General features: G+C 44.3%; 1 protein-coding gene across 1 annotated transcript in view; it reads right to left on the bottom strand.

The window, feature by feature from the left end:
- GASK1B (golgi associated kinase 1B) overlaps nt 1–17,344 on the bottom strand; it is an 80,193-nt gene that overhangs the window by 20,962 nt on the left and 41,887 nt on the right. Inside the window, exon 2 of the mRNA XM_088475352.1 lies at nt 6,781–6,995. Within this exon, the coding sequence (XP_088331478.1) occupies nt 6,781–6,995 (215 nt within the window). The remainder of the gene's footprint in view (nt 1–6,780; nt 6,996–17,344) is intronic.

Raw genomic sequence — 17,344 nt, 5'->3', positions numbered from 1 at the left:
CTGGTACAAGCGGACACAAAGATCTTACAGGTTATAATCTATACAACCTGAGGTCACTGGCATTTTACACTACAATGAAATTAAACTAACATTCACAACAATCCAGATAATAATATTACTTTCTAAATAATTAAGTAGGGAAAAGTCAGAGACCAGTCTATTAAACTCACACAATATGACACAGCTGCAGCAGGCTACAGTGGCTGGAGGACTTGAGCCTCCCAGGAAGCAAGGAGAGGCAGGCTGGCTCTGTGAATCCACTGCAGGAGGCCAGACAAGGAGGGCACCCCGGCTCTGTGATTTAAAGATCCGCGGCGGGTGAACCAGGCGGTCCAAGAGAGAGGCCTGCCAGGGACAAAGAGCGGTCTGCACCGCTGCATAGTAAAGTGGAGCCGGCCACATCCCCACCCACAGAGTCTCCGGGGCTCCTGCAGAGTGATGCGGCAGGGGCTACACAGCCGGGGGCCAGTCAGTCGAAGGATGTGCACCCGAGCTGCCTGCACCAAAGGGATCCACGGTCACAGATTCCAGGGGGATCCATTCAAAGCCGGCAGACCAGACAGGGACAGAATGGAGGGGCGCAGCATCATGCGTAATGACGTCACAACGTCATTCATACTATGGCCAGGGACTCGACCAGGTCACAGGGAGGGGGTACACTTGTTGGCTGCCGCTTATTAGATTATCTTTGCCCATATGCGCATGTATGTAGGCAGGGGCGTAACTAGAACTTTGTGGGTCCCATAGCAAAATTTTGAAGGGACCCTCCCCCCAAAGCTTCTAGAGAGACATCTCTCCACTGCGCTCCCCGGAGTGGGCATGCAAAGTACTGCCCAGGGGTTTCCTATCTGCAGCATATTTTTAATACAAGCATTAAGCCAGACCTACTTGAAACTGAATAACCCCGTTAGTTGAACATATAGCTTATTACACCCAAAAGGATTAACTACCTCACTATCCCCCTTCCAGCATTTACTGACCAACTCCCAACACACACTGAGGGCCTGATTCAGACCCGCTCGGGAGCGCTATGTGCTCGCGAGCGGGTCGATGGTGGCCCAGTGCGCATGCGCACGACGGAGCCGGTTCCATCGTGCGCATGCGCGAGACCCGGATAGCGACGGGCAATCCGTCGCTCCGGGTCTTGTACCAAAGGGGGCGTGCTGTCGATGTTGTAACCCACAGCTATGCGAGCGGCCAGGAGGCCGCTCTGGAAAACAAGAAGGACGGCCCTGATTCAGAGCGAGTACTCTGTCAGAGCGTCCGGCTCTGAATCAGGCCCTGACTCCCTTATACACTAACCAACTCTCTCCCAGCACTCACCCACCCTTACAGCATGCAGTGACTTCCTCCCAGCATGCACAGACCCCCTCTCAGCAAACACAGAACCCCTCCAAGCATGCACAGACCCCCTCCAATCATGTACTGATCCCCTCTCAGCTCTCACCAATCCCCTTTCAGCACTTGCAAACAGGGACGGACTGGGGCTGTAGAACAGCCTTGGCATTAATCAAAGTGCGCGCACCATAGGGGGTGTGGTTTCACTGGGAAGGGGTGTGGCCGTGTCACACACCCATCTCTCAGTATCCCGGGCGAGGAGTGCACTGGGAGGCGGAACTGCTCGCCCAGGGTTTCAATCCGGACCGGCCCATCAGGCCATCGAACCTTCTGGCATTTGCCAGATAGCCAGTCCGGCCCTGCTTGCCGACCCCCTTCCAGAATGTTATAAAATACACTAATAGAAATGGGCATATTATATTTAAAAATTATAAATGAATCGCTGTCAGCAGCAGCTACAGCACTACAGTCTCGCACCAAAGGGGGCTGATAGAGCCAAAAGCACTCCTGGGCTTGCGGCAGCGAGACCCTACCGCAGGGTCTCGTCGCAAGCCCGATGGTCGCGATGATCTTGACCATCGCGACCATCTTTTTGGCCGCTCGCATAAGCTGTGGGTAGTCACCCACAGCTATGCGAGCGGTCAGGAGGCCGCTCCATTTTTAGGTAGGAGGGCCCTGATTCAGAGCGAGCGCTCTGGTCAGAGCGTCCGGCTCTAAATCAGGCCCAGAGTTTCCCTCAAATGCCTCTCTGACGACTCGTTTCTTGCTCAATGCCCCTGATAATTCCAACTGACAGTGATGAGCCACATCTCTCCCGGAGTCTGATGAAGAGAGAGACTGTAGCGGCGTGGCGGGTGGAAGCACAGTGAGTGACCTACACAGTCCCGATGATCCCCCTCCTACGATTGTAATCTTAATTTCAGGCAAATTACATGTTATCCCATTCGCTCACCCTGGTGATTCCAGCATTGCACACAGCTCAGCTTCCTGCCCCCAGTCCCCATGGAATAATACATAAACACTGTTAATTACCAACGCATATACCAGGGGTTAAAGTGGGCAGGATCGCGGTGGAACTGAGTTCCATCACCTCTTATGGTAGGTGAAACTAGTTCCACCTCCACCACGTCTCTGCACAGAAGTCCCACAGACAGAGAGCCACTCACTGTCTGCTTATGTAGTCTCAATTTCTTCAGAGGTCCCTCATTTCAGAGTAACCAGCATATAGGTAAAGAAAGAATCAAGCAAAGGCAATACATAGGGGTTGCAAAATAACATTTGGCCTCCAAGTGACAAAGACTAGTTTGTGGGGACCCCATAAAAAAAACTCGGAGGCACGGCAGAAAATAACACTGATGATATAGAACTTTTTTTTTTCTTTTTAAGTGATCTAACATTATAGCCTCAGCTGATAGCAGGAGTGCTAAAAAAAAAGCATCTAAAATGTATTTCACATTGTCATAGCCCCAATAGCTTCTGGGCCTAGGCGGCCCCCAGTCCCCCCACCATTCACTTTACCATTTCCTATACACAATACTGTGTGTAAAGAATAGTTTTCATACTTGTTTTGGCCTGGGGGAGTAGACGGCAGGGGAGATGAGTTCAACCACCTCTCCAGGACCACTTTAAGCCCTGGTGTATACACATATGGCCGAGTTAGTTTATAAGATAATCGTAAAGATATGTTGTTTTTCTGTGATGCTTTGATCTGGCATTAGCAGGATAACTCTCTCACAATATTTCCCACTCACTTAACTTAGTTGTTGATAGGATCTATAACATGAAAAGCAGACGCCTATTAATATGCTGACATGTACTCTGAAGTATGGCATACACCAAACTATTTCTAAAGGACTTGTACTATGTTTGGGGTCAATATAATCCTCACAGGACGTTATATTACATTGTAGGCATAGTATAGTCACAAAAGGAGAGTTATGTATGCTATGGACACAAAAGGGGCCATTACAGTAACCAGCCATACTATATTTATCTCCTAAATTCTTTATCTGAAAATGCATCACATTTCACAAGAACATAACGTCATATGCTACCAATGAAACAACATAATTCCTCATTTTCATTCTTACTGTTACTACCATTCTCACCTGGGCATTCATGACATGTGAGTGTGACAGGGTTAATCTCTCTCCCTCTGCCAGGTGAGGCAGGTATCCAAGCATGAGACATGCCATGGGTCTAAGTTTACCGATTATAGATGTGTACACAGATATTCTCCAACACGGATCATGAAAATAAATGTCTTTGTCTGTTCTTTACAGGATATAACATAATACACTTTCAGGGATCCCAGCTAGTATCCTTTTGTGACTTCAAAGGGATCCTAAATATAATTGCATCTGTGGGTCTGTGCAATATCTGGCTGGTATTCTGAGACCCTCCAGATTCTCTGTAGAAACATTCCAGCTAAGCGCCAATAACTAGATCTCTAAAGCAGATATCAGTATATAGTATTTTCAAACGCTAAAAGAACATATAACTGTGTTAGGTAAGGCTCACATTAATATTTTATTTTGCTAACTCCTGATTTAGCCATAATGATGACACTATTGATGTTAATAGGATATAAATAATTTGTAGTTTTAGGGGCATATTCAATTAGGTGCGAAAAGTCCCGTACTTTTCGCATGCCGGACTTTTTGCCGACATCGCTGGTTTTCCATGGGAAAAAGTATCGCGCTCGTCCGCGCTTATCCCCATATTCAGTTAGAAATCGGTGAGGAAATAGGACCTGGGGAAACGCAAACAGGCGAAAAGTGCTGTCAGACTTGGGGAAATCAGCCTGACACCCCCCAAAAGATGCACCGACATTGGGGAGCACTATAGATACCCCTGAATAGGCCTGCTGAAGGTATTTGGGCTCCTTAAATGATCTCAATAGCTGCTAATTAGAGTCTTAGCAGAAGTGGTGAAGAATAGCATTTAGCAGGTTTTTTGCAGAAAATAAGTAGTCCCAGCAAATTCGGGTACATGAAAATGGGTGCTAGCATATTTTAAAGTTGTTAAAGTGAAGTTTAAAAAAAACATAAAAAATCCACCTGCCGTGACCACCTGCAAACTTAAAAACACCTGGGCATACTTGGGGACCCCCCTGGAGTCTACTTAGCTAGTTGTTAAATTTGTCCCCCAACTTTGGACTTTTTCACCCCCAAAATGAAAATACTTTTTTTTGGTGATCTAAAGTATTTTTTAAACTTTTTTTGACGCAGTTTACCTTTGGGCGACTGTCCCAAGGTTTTCCGAAGTTTGCACCCCATAACCCCAATTCTGCACTTTTTTTCGACACCTGTTCATAGGCAAAACTTTTTTGCTGGTTCCATTGCATTGAGTTTCCGCATCGGCGAAAAGTCTCAGGAATTGAATATGGCGAAATGACATCATTCACGATACTTTAGCGCCAAAACGACTTTTTGCCCCTAATTGAATACGACCGTGTATGTGCTAAGTGCTAAGATTCTTTGTTATTATACAAATGACATTGTAAAGTGCAAACAATTAGATTCCTTCTCAGATGATACAGATCCAACGATTCTGTTCTGCATTGGCTATTTACTGTATAAGTAATAAAACAGTGTCACAGTTATTATAACAGTATGAGGCCTTTTTACATTTCCAGTAACTTCCAATTCCGGAATCAGTTATGGTATAATGATGGGTTAATTATCTATGGCTCCTCTAAGCTGAGTGATGTGAGACTGTAAGTTCATATTAAAAGATACAGTAAATCTACTGAGAATTTTGTCCGCAAGGACAGCATTGGATCCGCAAGGACAGCATTTGTCCGCAAGGACAGCATTGGATCCCACTGATTATCCTAATGCTGGGCATACACTACAATTATCCAGTACACAGTAACTTGCTATTTCTTATGCTGGGCATACACTATACAATTATCTGTCAGATATCTGTCCACCCTGGCTGGTTGGAATGAAAATCTGGTAATGTATGGGAGCCAATGACAATCGACCATATGGTTTTAAACACTGCAAAACGGGCAAAAATGATTGGTCAAATTCATTTGATTTAACCAATTTGTCTGGATGACAATTGTTGTCTGATTTAAGTGTTTGTGAGCAAATGGTCGACTGTCATTTGCTCCCATACATTACCAGATTTTAAATCCAACCAGCCAGATTGGACAGCTATCTGACAGATAATTGTATAGTGTATGCCCAGCATAAGAAATAGCAAGTAACTGTGTACTGGGACAAACCATGTTGCAATGTAAGGGGTGCAAATACATAATTTAGCATGTAGCCCATACAAGATTTCAATTTGGACACAACCCAAGTACAGGCTTGCCTACCCTCCCGATTTGGCAGGGAGCCTCCCGATTTTCGGGTGCCGCTCCCGGCCCCCCGGAAAGGCAGGCAAACCTTCCGGAAGCTTGCGACCCTCCCGGCCTCCCCCCTGAAAAAAACGGAAACCCCCGCAGCGGGGGGCCCGGTGATGCGATTCGCGCAGAATCGCGTCATCGTGGCCCCGCCCCCTGCTTCACAATGCTGAAAATAACAGCATTGTGAAGAGGGGGCGGAGTCACGATGACGCGATCGTGCGGCCCCGCCCCCGACCCCGCTCCCAGTGTGCCACCCAATGGCCGGCCCCGCCCCCTGCTATTAGCCGACAATCAGCTCCCTCCCTGAAGGCTGGAGCTGATTGTCGGCAAGTATGCCCAAGTCCCAAATCTAATTCTCCCTGCACATTTTACATCTGCCTCACCTGCAGAGCAGCATGGTTTTGACCAAGATGCAGTTACTTGCTCTTTATTACTCTATTCCCAAATCTGAATCAGGCCCATAGACCACTATTGCACATAGACACGCACAACACAGCCACAGAACACTTATCCTAATACACAGTTGACACCCCGTTCCACACATTGAGCTACAAGTGGAGATACAGTGTGCTGCAAATAATGAGATCCATCTGTAGATGGACTTGCATGCAACTCACAATCAGGCCTGCATGGATCCAGGTGGTCTATTGCATTCTGCTCTTCAGTGAGTACAATAAGGGGTATACTTATTAAATTGCGGGTTTTTAGAAGTGGAGATGTTGCCCAATCAGATTCTACTTAACATTTATCTAGCACCTTCTAGAAGATAATAGCTAGAATCTGATTGGTTGCTATGGGCAACATCTCCACTTCTAAAAACCCATACTTTAGTAAATATACCCCTAAGTGTGTTCACCAAAGAGAGCCATGATCTCTAAAATGTTATAGCTGTATCCAGGATACGATAAATGCAGCTAACCACACTGGAGGTTGGGTGTTTTATCTATAAGACTTTACTGCATTATACAAGGTTAATTATTGTGAAACATCCTTTTTACCAGTAATTCCATTTTGCTTTCTTCCCCCTTACAACTGCATTAAAAAACAGACTCCATATACTTAATACTGAGAATCGGTGATCTTACTTGTAGAAGAAAATCAAATAGTGCCAGCTTGGACCACTCGTGGTGATGGATGTCTGGACAGCCAAGATCTGTTTTGGGAACTTTTCCATTCAACCAACACTTGTGTGTAAGAATCTTTTGGTAACTTCCCCACTTCAGCTTAAGGGAAGATTTTGTGTTGTTATCTGTTGGAAGTAAAGAGGAGTCCCACAAAATAACAGGACACGGAAGTACATCTGAAAAAAAAGAACATGCTGCATCTCAGTTAACTAGTTCTGACAAACAGTATATCATGCTTGGCTACCCTTTGGACATTCCCACCAGTCAAGTGTGGAGGACATCATGACACGATTCATATTATCAAAGCAAGATGACAGCGAAACGCGTCATCATACAGAGTGGCCGAGCCATGATGACACAATTTGCATTGCATTGTCCTGACCCAGCCATCTGCAACTTCACAAGAATAAGAGTGGAAGAATCTCGGAGGCTGACCTATTCTGCCTGCTGTCTAGGAGATCTCCCTGAAATACGGGAGTCTCCAATAAGCAGTATGTGTATGCATGATTGGTATAACATACTGTTAAATTGATGAGTAGTTTCTCCGTTTAGAATAGCGAAAATTATAACCAAATAATTCTCAAAATAGTAATTAATATTATTATGACTATGATTATTATTGTTCAGATATAAGGTTTCATAATGCTCCACAGGCCTGGACAATGAAGAAAACAGGCCAAACATAAAACAGGGATGTTCGAGACAGACAAAAATAAATAACAATATGGAAACAAATGGCAGGGAGGGCCGTGCTCAAGAGAGACCATGCATCTAATAATAATAATAATAATAATAATAATAATAATAATAATACATTTATTATTATTATTATTATTATTATTATTATTATTTATAGTTTAAGAATAAATGTTTGCATTCTATAAATATGTATGTTTTCAGTTTCATAGTATCTGTCATTAATTTAGCATCCAGAAATGACATATTTTCATGCTGATGCAGAGTCTGCTGAGGAAGCATATTTTGCATGTTTTTGTTCTGCACATGCCCCAGAACCAGGCAGATACAACTGCGAGATATGCAGAGTCACATGCAAACCAAACAAGCTCCTCTCCATTTGCGAATCAAGGGGCATTACTGGCTGTAGCAGGGCATTCTGACTTAGGGTAAGTTCAGACATAAAGAGAGTTGATGGAATTGCAGTCTACACACAGTTGTGCCTACTCATAATTAAACCTGCTTTAAGACGAATCGTTTGCACCAGAGGTAGGGATGCTGCACGCATGCACTGATAACTATGACGACTATAAAACCAAATATATGTATAGGAGTGGCCCAGATGCAAAGATAGGTATAACTCTGCATAAGGGCCAATATTTACATTTAGTTCTGTGAACAAACAATTATGGCAAACTTGCGATCATCTCTTCATCAGTCCCATTAAGTCCTTTTGCCGGTGTGCCATTGTCAATTCCAGATTAATATGTCAAATGTACACATTTAATTCTTATTTCAAAAATGTAAATGTTAAGATGAACATAAAAGTAAAATTCATTCAATGTATTAAACCTCCCATTCAGGTGCAGCTCAGCAAAAAAGTTAATTATTACATTCCTATCATTAATGAGACATTATCTCAACGGGTAGCAGTGTGATAATAGCTTTACACTGCCTTTATCATTCTACAACCCGTGGGCAGCGCAGGACTAAAGATGCCAGAATTACTCCCCACCCCCATCACACACACACACACACACACACACACACACACACACACACACACACACACATACCCATCTTTGCGCAATCACACACCAAACACCTTGAGGTGAATGCTTTTGTTGCCCATGTGGGTTAAGCCAATGAACGTCAGTCATATCAGCTGCCATGCTATCACAGGACCTGCGTCTGTGTATAAATCTACAACTTTGTGTAGTGATTTTTAGCACATCAATCTTGCAATCCGGTTTGTTGGTTCCATGAGAGAAGCACTTAGGAAAAAGAGCATGGTGGACATATTGTATTATATTTAAACAGCTATTGCTCATTTTAGTAATAAACAGCCCTTAATATACAGTGTGTTCATGTAAAATACTTGCTTAACATGCTCTATAAAGGACATTGCCACTTATAAATAGGGAGGGACAACTAAGCAGAAAAAAATATAAAAAAAGTATTTACCTTACCAGCCTCTACATACTGTAGTAACCTGACAAAAATCAAACTAGCTTACAGGAAGTCCCAGCATTCTATTCAGTCCTTTCATCCAACAGATTATATACTGTAGTTGGCAACACTTTGAAATAGTTTCCAGGGACACTTTGATCTGCTGAGCCAGTGCTCCTAAATACATCACACACAATAGTGTCTCCGTTGACCTTGGAGCACCACAATCCCAAACAAGAGAAGTTTACTAACTGTGATTAAGGCATGCTTTTTGCATTTTAAAAAATCCCCTTCAACTATTAACTAGAATGCCAAGAAAATAAGAATGCAGACTATATATATATTAGGGGTGAGCGGGTTCGGATTTCTGAAATCCGACCCCCCCCCGAGCCCCCCCAATCCGAGGCCGATCCGAGTCAGGCTCGACTTTTTCTGCCTGACTCGGATCTGAAATCGAGGCAAAACGTCATCATCCCGCCTTCCGGGTCTCGCGGGTTTTGGATTCTATATAAGGTACCCGCGTCGGCGCCATTTTCTCACTCGGCTGTGGATAGTGAAGAGGGAGGGTGGGAGTTAGGGCTGGCTGGGCTGTGTAGTGTAGTGTAGTGTTGTGCTGTGCTGTTGTTGTCCATAGGGGCTGTGTCCTCTCCTCCAAAGTCCATAGGGGCTGGCTGTGTTGTGCTGTGCTGCTGTTGTCCATAGGGGCTGTGTCCACTCCTCCAAAGTCCATAGGGGCTGGCTGTGTTGTACTGTGCTGCTGTTGTCCATAGGGGCTGTGTCCACTCCTCCAAAGTCCATAGGGGCTGACTGGATTGTGTTGTGCAGTCAGTTGTCCATAGGGGCTGTATCCACTCCAAAGTCTTGTGCAGTGTCCCAGTCCTAAAAAGGTGCTGTAGTGTTGTCCAGGGGGTGCTCTGTCCATCAGAGGTGCTCCCCCCAAGTGCAAACAAAGAAATATTTTTTCTGTGTTTGTGAATTGTGTGCACAGTAGCCGCACGTGCATCAACAAAGTAGTGCCAAGCGTGCGCCTGTGTCATAAGTAAAGGGCCGGCTGGCTTGACCGTTAAAGGGTGCTGTAACCCCCAAAGTGCACTCCAAACAAAATAAAAAAATATTTTCTGTGTTTGTGAATTGTGTGCACTGTGGCTGCACGTGCATCAACAAAGGAGCAGCGCCAAGCGTGCGCCTGTGTCCCATAAGTAAAGGGCCGGCTGGCTTGTCCGTTAAAGGGTGCTGTAACCCCCAAAGGGCACTCCAAACAAAATAAAAAAATATATTTTTTTGTGTTTGTGAATTGTGTGCGCAGTAGCAGCACGTGCATCAACAAAGTAGTGGCAAGCGTGCGCCTGTGTCATAAGTAAAGGGCCGGCTGGCTTGTCCGTTAAAGGGTGCTGTAACCCCCAAAGGGCACTCCAAACAAAATAAAAAAATATTTTCTGTGTTTGTGAATTGTGTGCACTGTGACTGCACGTGCATCAACAAAGGAGCAGCGCCAAGCGTGCGCCTGTGTCCCATAAGTAAAGGGCCGGCTGGCTAATTTCTTAAAGGGTGGTGTAACCCATAAAGTGCACTACTCTCCAGCAAAAATTTAAAAATATTTTCTGTGTTTGTGTGCGCTTTAGCCGCACGTATATATCAATATAACATAAATGGAGGACCAAACTTTCTCCGATAAAAATAAAATAGGGAAAGATCAAGAACCACTTCCTCCTAGTGCTGTTGCTGCTGCTGGGAGTTGTTCATCATCCCAGAGAGGAAGTAGGAACACCACTACTTTTACTAAACAATTGACCCTCCAACAGTCCCTAGCGAGGAGGATGAAGTACGACAGCAGTCATACTGAAGCAAAACGTATAACTGAGGCCTTGACTGCTATGTCGGTGTTAGACGTGCGTCCGGTATCCGCCATTAGTGCAGTGGGATTTAGACAATTGATAGAGGTAGTGTGTCCCCGGTTCCAAATCCCGTCTAGATTCCACCTGCATCCTCAAAGCAGCAGCGCCAAGCGTGCGTCTGTCTGTTAAAGGGTGGTGTAACCCTCAAAGTGCGCTCCACAAACAATAAAAAAATTCTTCTTTTTTTCTGTCTTTGTGAATTGTGTGGGCTGTAGCTGCACCTGCATCCTCAAAGCAGCAGCGACAAGCGTGCGTCTGTCTGTTAAAGGGTGGTGTAACCCTCAAAGTGCTCCAAAAAATAAAAAACAATTTTTTTAATGTGTTTGTGACTTGTATGCGATGTAGCCGCACGTGCATCAACACAATAGCAGGGCCAAGCATGCGTCTGTGTCATAAGTCAAGGGCCGGATTGGACATCTGGTCCGGACTGAAGGACGTGCCAACAGTTTCTGACAAGTCTACTGTCACTGCATATGATACTGTCCTCAAAGCAACAGCGACAAGCGTGCGTCTGTCTGTTAAAGGGTGGTGTTACCCCCAAAGTGCGCTCCAACAAACTAAAATAATCTTTTTTTCTGTGTTTGTGTGTGAAATGTATGCGCAGTAGCCGCACCTGCATCCTCAAAGCAGCAGCGCCAAGCGTTCGTCTGTCTGTTAAAGGGTGGTGTAACCCTCAAAGTGCGCTCCACAAACAATAAAAAAATTCTTCTTTTTTTCTGTCTTTGTGAATTGTGTGGGCTGTAGCTGCACCTGCATCCTCAAAGCAGCAGCGACAAGCGTGCGTCTGTCTGTTAAAGGGTGGTGTAACCCTCAAAGTGATCCAAAAAATAAAAAACAATTTTTTTAATGTGTTTGTGACTTGTGTGCGATGTAGCCGCACGTGCATCAACACAGTAGCAGCGCCAAGCGTGCGCCTGTGTCATAAGTCAAGGGCCTGTTTGGACATCTGGTCCGGACTGAAGGACGTGCCAACAATTTCTGACAAGTCTACTGTCACTGCATATGATACTGTCCTCAAAGCAACAGCGACAAGCATGCGTCTGTCTGTTAAAGGGTGGTGTTACCCCCAAAGTGCGCTCCAACAAACTAAAATAATCTTCTTTTTTTCTGTGTTTGTGTGTGAAATGTATGCGCAGTAGCCGCACCTGCATCCTCAAAGCAGCAGCGCCAAGTGTTCGTCTGTCTGTTAAAGGGTGGTGTAACCCTCAAAGTGCGCTCCACAATCAATACAAAAATTGTTCTTTTTTTTCTGTCTTTGTGAATTGTGTGGGCTGTTGCTGCACCTGCATCCTCAAAGCAGCAGCGACAAGCGTGGGTCTGTCTGTTAAAGGGTGGTGTAACCCTCAAAGTGCGCTCCACAAACAATGAAAAAATTCTTTTTTTTTTTGCTGTCTTTGTGAATTGTGTGGGTTGTAGCCGCACCTGCATCCTCAAAGCAGCAGCGACAAGCGTGCGTCTGTCTGTTAAAGGGTGGTGTAACCCTCAAAGTGCGCTCCACAAACAATAAAAAACTTCTTCTTTTTTTTCTGTTTTTGTGAATTGTGTGCGCTGTAGCCGCACCTGCATCCTCAAAGCAGCAGCGACAAGCATGCGTCTGTCTGTCAAAGGGTGGTGTAACCCCAAAGTGCGCTCCACAAAAAATAAAACATTCTTCTTTTTTTTCTATCTTTGTGAAATGTGTGGGCTGTAGCCGCACCTGCATCCTCAAAGCAGCAGCGACAAGCGTGCGTCTGTCTGTTAAAGGGTGGTGTAACCCCCAAAGTGCGCTCCAACCAAAATAAAATAATCTTATTTTTTTCTGTGTGTGTGTGAAATGTATGCGAAGTAGCTGCACCTGCATCCTCAAAGCAGCAGCGACAAGCGTGCGTCTGTCTGTTAAAGGGTGGTGTAACCCTCAAAGTGCCCTCCACAAAAAATAAAAAATTCATTTTTTTCTGTCTTTGTGAATTGTGTGGGCTGTAGCCGCACCTGCATCCTCAAAACAGCAGCGACAAGTGTGCATCTGTCTGTTAAAGGATTACATCGGTGACAGTATCCAAGTAGGCATGTCAGACAGTCCGTACATGTACTGGCAGGAAAAAGAAGCAATTTGGAGGCCCCTGTACAAACTGGCTCTATTTTACCTGAGTTGCCCCCCCTCCAGTGTGTACTCTGAAAGAGTGTTTAGTGCAGCCGGGAACCTTGTCAGCAAAAGGCGTAGGAGGTTGCTTCCACAAAATGTGGAGAAGATGATGTTCATAAAAATGAATTATCAACTCTTCCAGGGAGACCAGCCTCCAGAACGTACAGAGGGACCTGTGGTGGTGGATTCCTGCGGGGACGAGTTAATAGTCTGTGAGGATGAGGATGTACACAACACTGAAAATGGTGAGGAATCGGTGGATGAGGAGGATGAGGACGACATCTTGCCTCCGTAGAGCCAGTTTGTGCAGGGACAGATTAATTGCCAGCTTGTTTTGTGGGGGCCCAAACGAACCAATCATTTCAGCCACAGTCGTGTGGCAGACCCTGGCGCTGAAATGATTGGTTTGTTAAAGTGTGCATGTCCTGTTTATACAACATAAGGGTGGGTGGGAGGGCTCAAGGACAATTCCATCTTGCACCTCTTTTTTTTCTTTGCATTATGTACTGTTTGGGGCCTAGTTTGTCAAACTGCCATCCTGTCTGCCACTGCAGTGCCACTCCTAGATGGGCCACGTGTTTGTGCCGCCCACTCGTGTCGCTTAGCATAGTCTTCCAGCTACCTCGGTGCAACCTTTTGGACATAAAAACACTATTGTGAGGTGTTCAGAATAGACTGGAAATGAGTGGAAATTAAGGTTATTGAGGTTAATAATAGCATAGGAGCAGAAAAACCCACAAATTCTGTGATTTTAGCTGTTTTTATGCTTTTTTTCAAAAAAATACAGATCCAAAACACAAAACCCAGAACCCAAAACACGGAAGGGTGGTTTTGGCAAAACCAATCCAGATCCAAAACACGAAGAAAGAACCAGATCCAAAACCAAAACACAAAACATGAAAAGTGGCCGGTGCACACCCCTAATATATATATATATATATATATATATATATATATATATAAAAATAAAGAACTGGCGGCACTCAGGAGACTTTTATAGAAATAGTGAAAAACTTTGTGCTTTTAATCTACGTTTCGGGACTTTAAAATCCCTTCTTCAGGATACACATGTTGGTATATTATATATAATATAATTCAAAGAGAGGATAAATCCTCATCAATAGGCGAAAATAAGACAGAACATAACATATATAACTAGACAATATGACATACATAACATTGTTAAAAAGCTGCACACCACACCCCAATATTAACCAGATATATCTGGAATAAGATAAAGAGGCATCCCTCTGTTCAAATAAAGGAGAGTATGTAACAATAATATCTAGATAGATATGAAAAGCAGTGTAGGTGCTCTTACTGGTCAGATTCTGCTGTTCCATGTCATGAGAATCAGCTTACGAGGAATGAGTATCACTGTCGCATGGCACTCATAGAAACAGTGCAGTCTGCTTCTGCTGTTAGTGCCACAATAAATGTAGTATCCCTGTTGCTCAAGGCAGCGCAGGGACCCACACAACGGGCAACTAATGAGAGAGCAGGAAAGAAGATAAAGGCAGTACCTGAAAAGATAACTCTCCAAAGGGGTGTGGGGTGGAGGGGTACCCAGTGAGCACTGAGATCCCCCAGCTGGTGTGCCGACGCACATTTCGCCGGGAGCGGGCTTTCTCAAGGAAGCTTCCTTCTCAGGGAGCACCCCCAGAATACTCTAATACTCTGATCCCTATATTCTGATATTGATACAGATTATTGATACTCCTGTGCAATTGTTCCCTTCCCTATGTCCCCTTAATACCAAGATTTACAGGTATTAGCCAGTAGCATAATGACTACACTCCAGTCACCGACAAACAACCTTCTATGGAGTGTTATCACCAGAGGAGAAAGGACACAGACAGTCCACAGTTAGGTCTATCCAACTGAATCCGAACTCCGGAGACTTAAGCTGGCCACACACTAGACCAACTTACATCCAACCATCCAACTAGTTGATTGGTTGGAATGAAAATCTGGTAATGGATGAAAGCAAATGACAATCAGCAATTTGCTCCCAAAAGCGGGAAAATGGACAAAAACTTTTGTTTGAACAAATTGTTTAGATCAAACATTTAACAAATTTGTCTGAACAACCATTTTCATCTGTTTTCTAGCAATTAGGAGCAAATTGCTGATCATCATTTACTCCCATTTCTTACCAGATGTTCATTCCAACCAATCAACTAGTTGGATGGTTGGATGAAAGTTGGTCTAGTGTGTGGCCAGCTTAACTTTCTTACACTAATATCCTTAATATTATTGTCCTTTAACGTCTCGTAACTAAATCAGGTAATCTTTAAGGTAAGCTTAAACAGTACTGTGATAAGTGCCCAGGTAAATAGTCTATGTGGGCGTTATGACAGCTAGTCTCCAGTTAATGTCTTAATGCATCACCATAAAGCTGGCCGCACACTAGACCAACTTTCATCCAACCATCCAACTAGTTGATTGGTTGGAATGAAAATCTGGTAAGGAATGGGAGTAACTGATGATCAGCAATTTGCTCCTAAATGCCAGAAAACAGATGAAAATGGACGTCAGACAAGTTTGTTCAATGTTTGATCTAAACAAGTTGTTCAAACAAGTTTTTGTCCATTTTCCGGAATTTAGGAGCAAATTGCTGATCATCAGTTACTCCCATTCCTTACCAGATTTTCATTCCAACCAATCAACTAGTTGGATGGTTGGTTGTAAGTTGGTCTAGTGTGTGGCCAGCTTTAGTGTTTCCATCAGACGTTAAACTTGTGTTACTATGTGAAATATAACATTGTTTAACCCTTTGCTTAAGAGGTTCGGAATCTGTCACTGAAGAGATCCAGCTAAATAAAGTTAAACATTGTTTTCGTCTTTGTGTCATTCATTATGTTGGGATTGGGGGCCATCCGTCTCTGCTGAGTGTAGAAAGCCCAGAAGACCACAGGTACGTCCAAGACAGCACCCACCACACTAGAGTGTCACACTAACATAACTACATCCAGGCTAATTCTGACCATTTTATTTTATATATTAAATAGTTTTTGCAGAAAATGTTGGTCCCTCTATTTTCGATTGTAAAAGCAATCCTCATACAATAGGTTTTTAAATTGACAAATTTACACTGCTTCTAAACGCTTAGCCCGATAGCTGACACCATCTTTAGATGTGTTACTATTCTAACGTACAGGCTACATTGACAATAATAATTACAACTAGCACTTGTACAAGTACAGCCTGATGCCCTAAAGCTCACCAGGGCACAAACACGGAAGTAAGGTGATAGCGTAAGCTATCAGTTCACTTTTTAGTCTTTGCTGGCACAGGCTCTTATCTGAGCTAATTATCAGAGCCACGATGCAAAAGATAATAAATAGGTCACCTACAATAATAAAATATATAAAACATGCCATGGGAGGAGCTGAGTGACCAAAGATGTAATTTATGAGAGCATTTTACAACTTTAGGCCAAGTACCCACTGCTGGCATTGTGGCTATGGGCCTGATTTAGAAATGGATGCTAATATATGTGCACCTGCATCCACATTCCACCCGCTCCCCTCCTAGATACACAGCTGCGATAATATGCACATGAGTGTTTCAGTCTTACCCTTGCGTACTAGCTCCAAGGTGCCCACTTTTAATGCTCATGGACAGGGCAGCTCCGTCGGCTTTTGTAAACACTCTACCATCGGCAAACTATAGCTTTCACCATCGACATTTATGATGGTTGTGGTATAACTGGTCAACCGCTTCCGATTGTCGACAGTGAAAAGGTCAACATGGCAATTAGGTCGACCACTAATTTGTTGACATTGAAGTGACATTTATGTCGCCATGGTTAAATGGCCAACACATTCAAAAGGTCGGCATTTATCACATCGACAAAAAACTGTCGACATGGTTTTTTAATTTTCTTTATTTTAGCCTAACCCCAAGCCTAAACCTAACCCTAATTCCAACCCTAAACCTAACTCTAACAATCATCAAAAAATATATATGTTGGCATTCTGGTGTCAACATGTAAAATGTCGACCTTTTGAATGGGTCGACCATTTAACCATGTCAACCTAAATCAGGCTTGCTTACCCTCCCGATTTGGCCGGGAGCCTCCCGAATATCGGGTGCCTCTCCCAGCACCCCCAGAAAGGCAGGTAAGCCTCCCGGCATCCACCAACCCTTCCGACCTCACCCCAGAATAAACTAGAAATGTCGCAGCGGGGGGCGGTGACGCGTTTCTCGCTGAATTGCGTCATCGTGGCCCTGCCCCCTGCTTCACTATGCCAAAAATAACGGCATTGTGAAGAGGGGGCAGGGACGCGATAACGCGGTCCCGCCCCGGCCCCGCCCCCATGTGTGATAACTGTCAGGACACTCCCCCCGCTGTTAGCCGACAATCAGCTCCCTCCCGGAT

Source organism: Taudactylus pleione, unplaced genomic scaffold (genome assembly GCF_031769625.1).
Source record: "Taudactylus pleione unplaced genomic scaffold, aTauple2 ptg000170l, whole genome shotgun sequence".
Taxonomy (NCBI): domain Eukaryota; kingdom Metazoa; phylum Chordata; class Amphibia; order Anura; family Myobatrachidae; genus Taudactylus; species Taudactylus pleione.
This window is presented reverse-complemented; position numbering and strand designations above follow the sequence as displayed.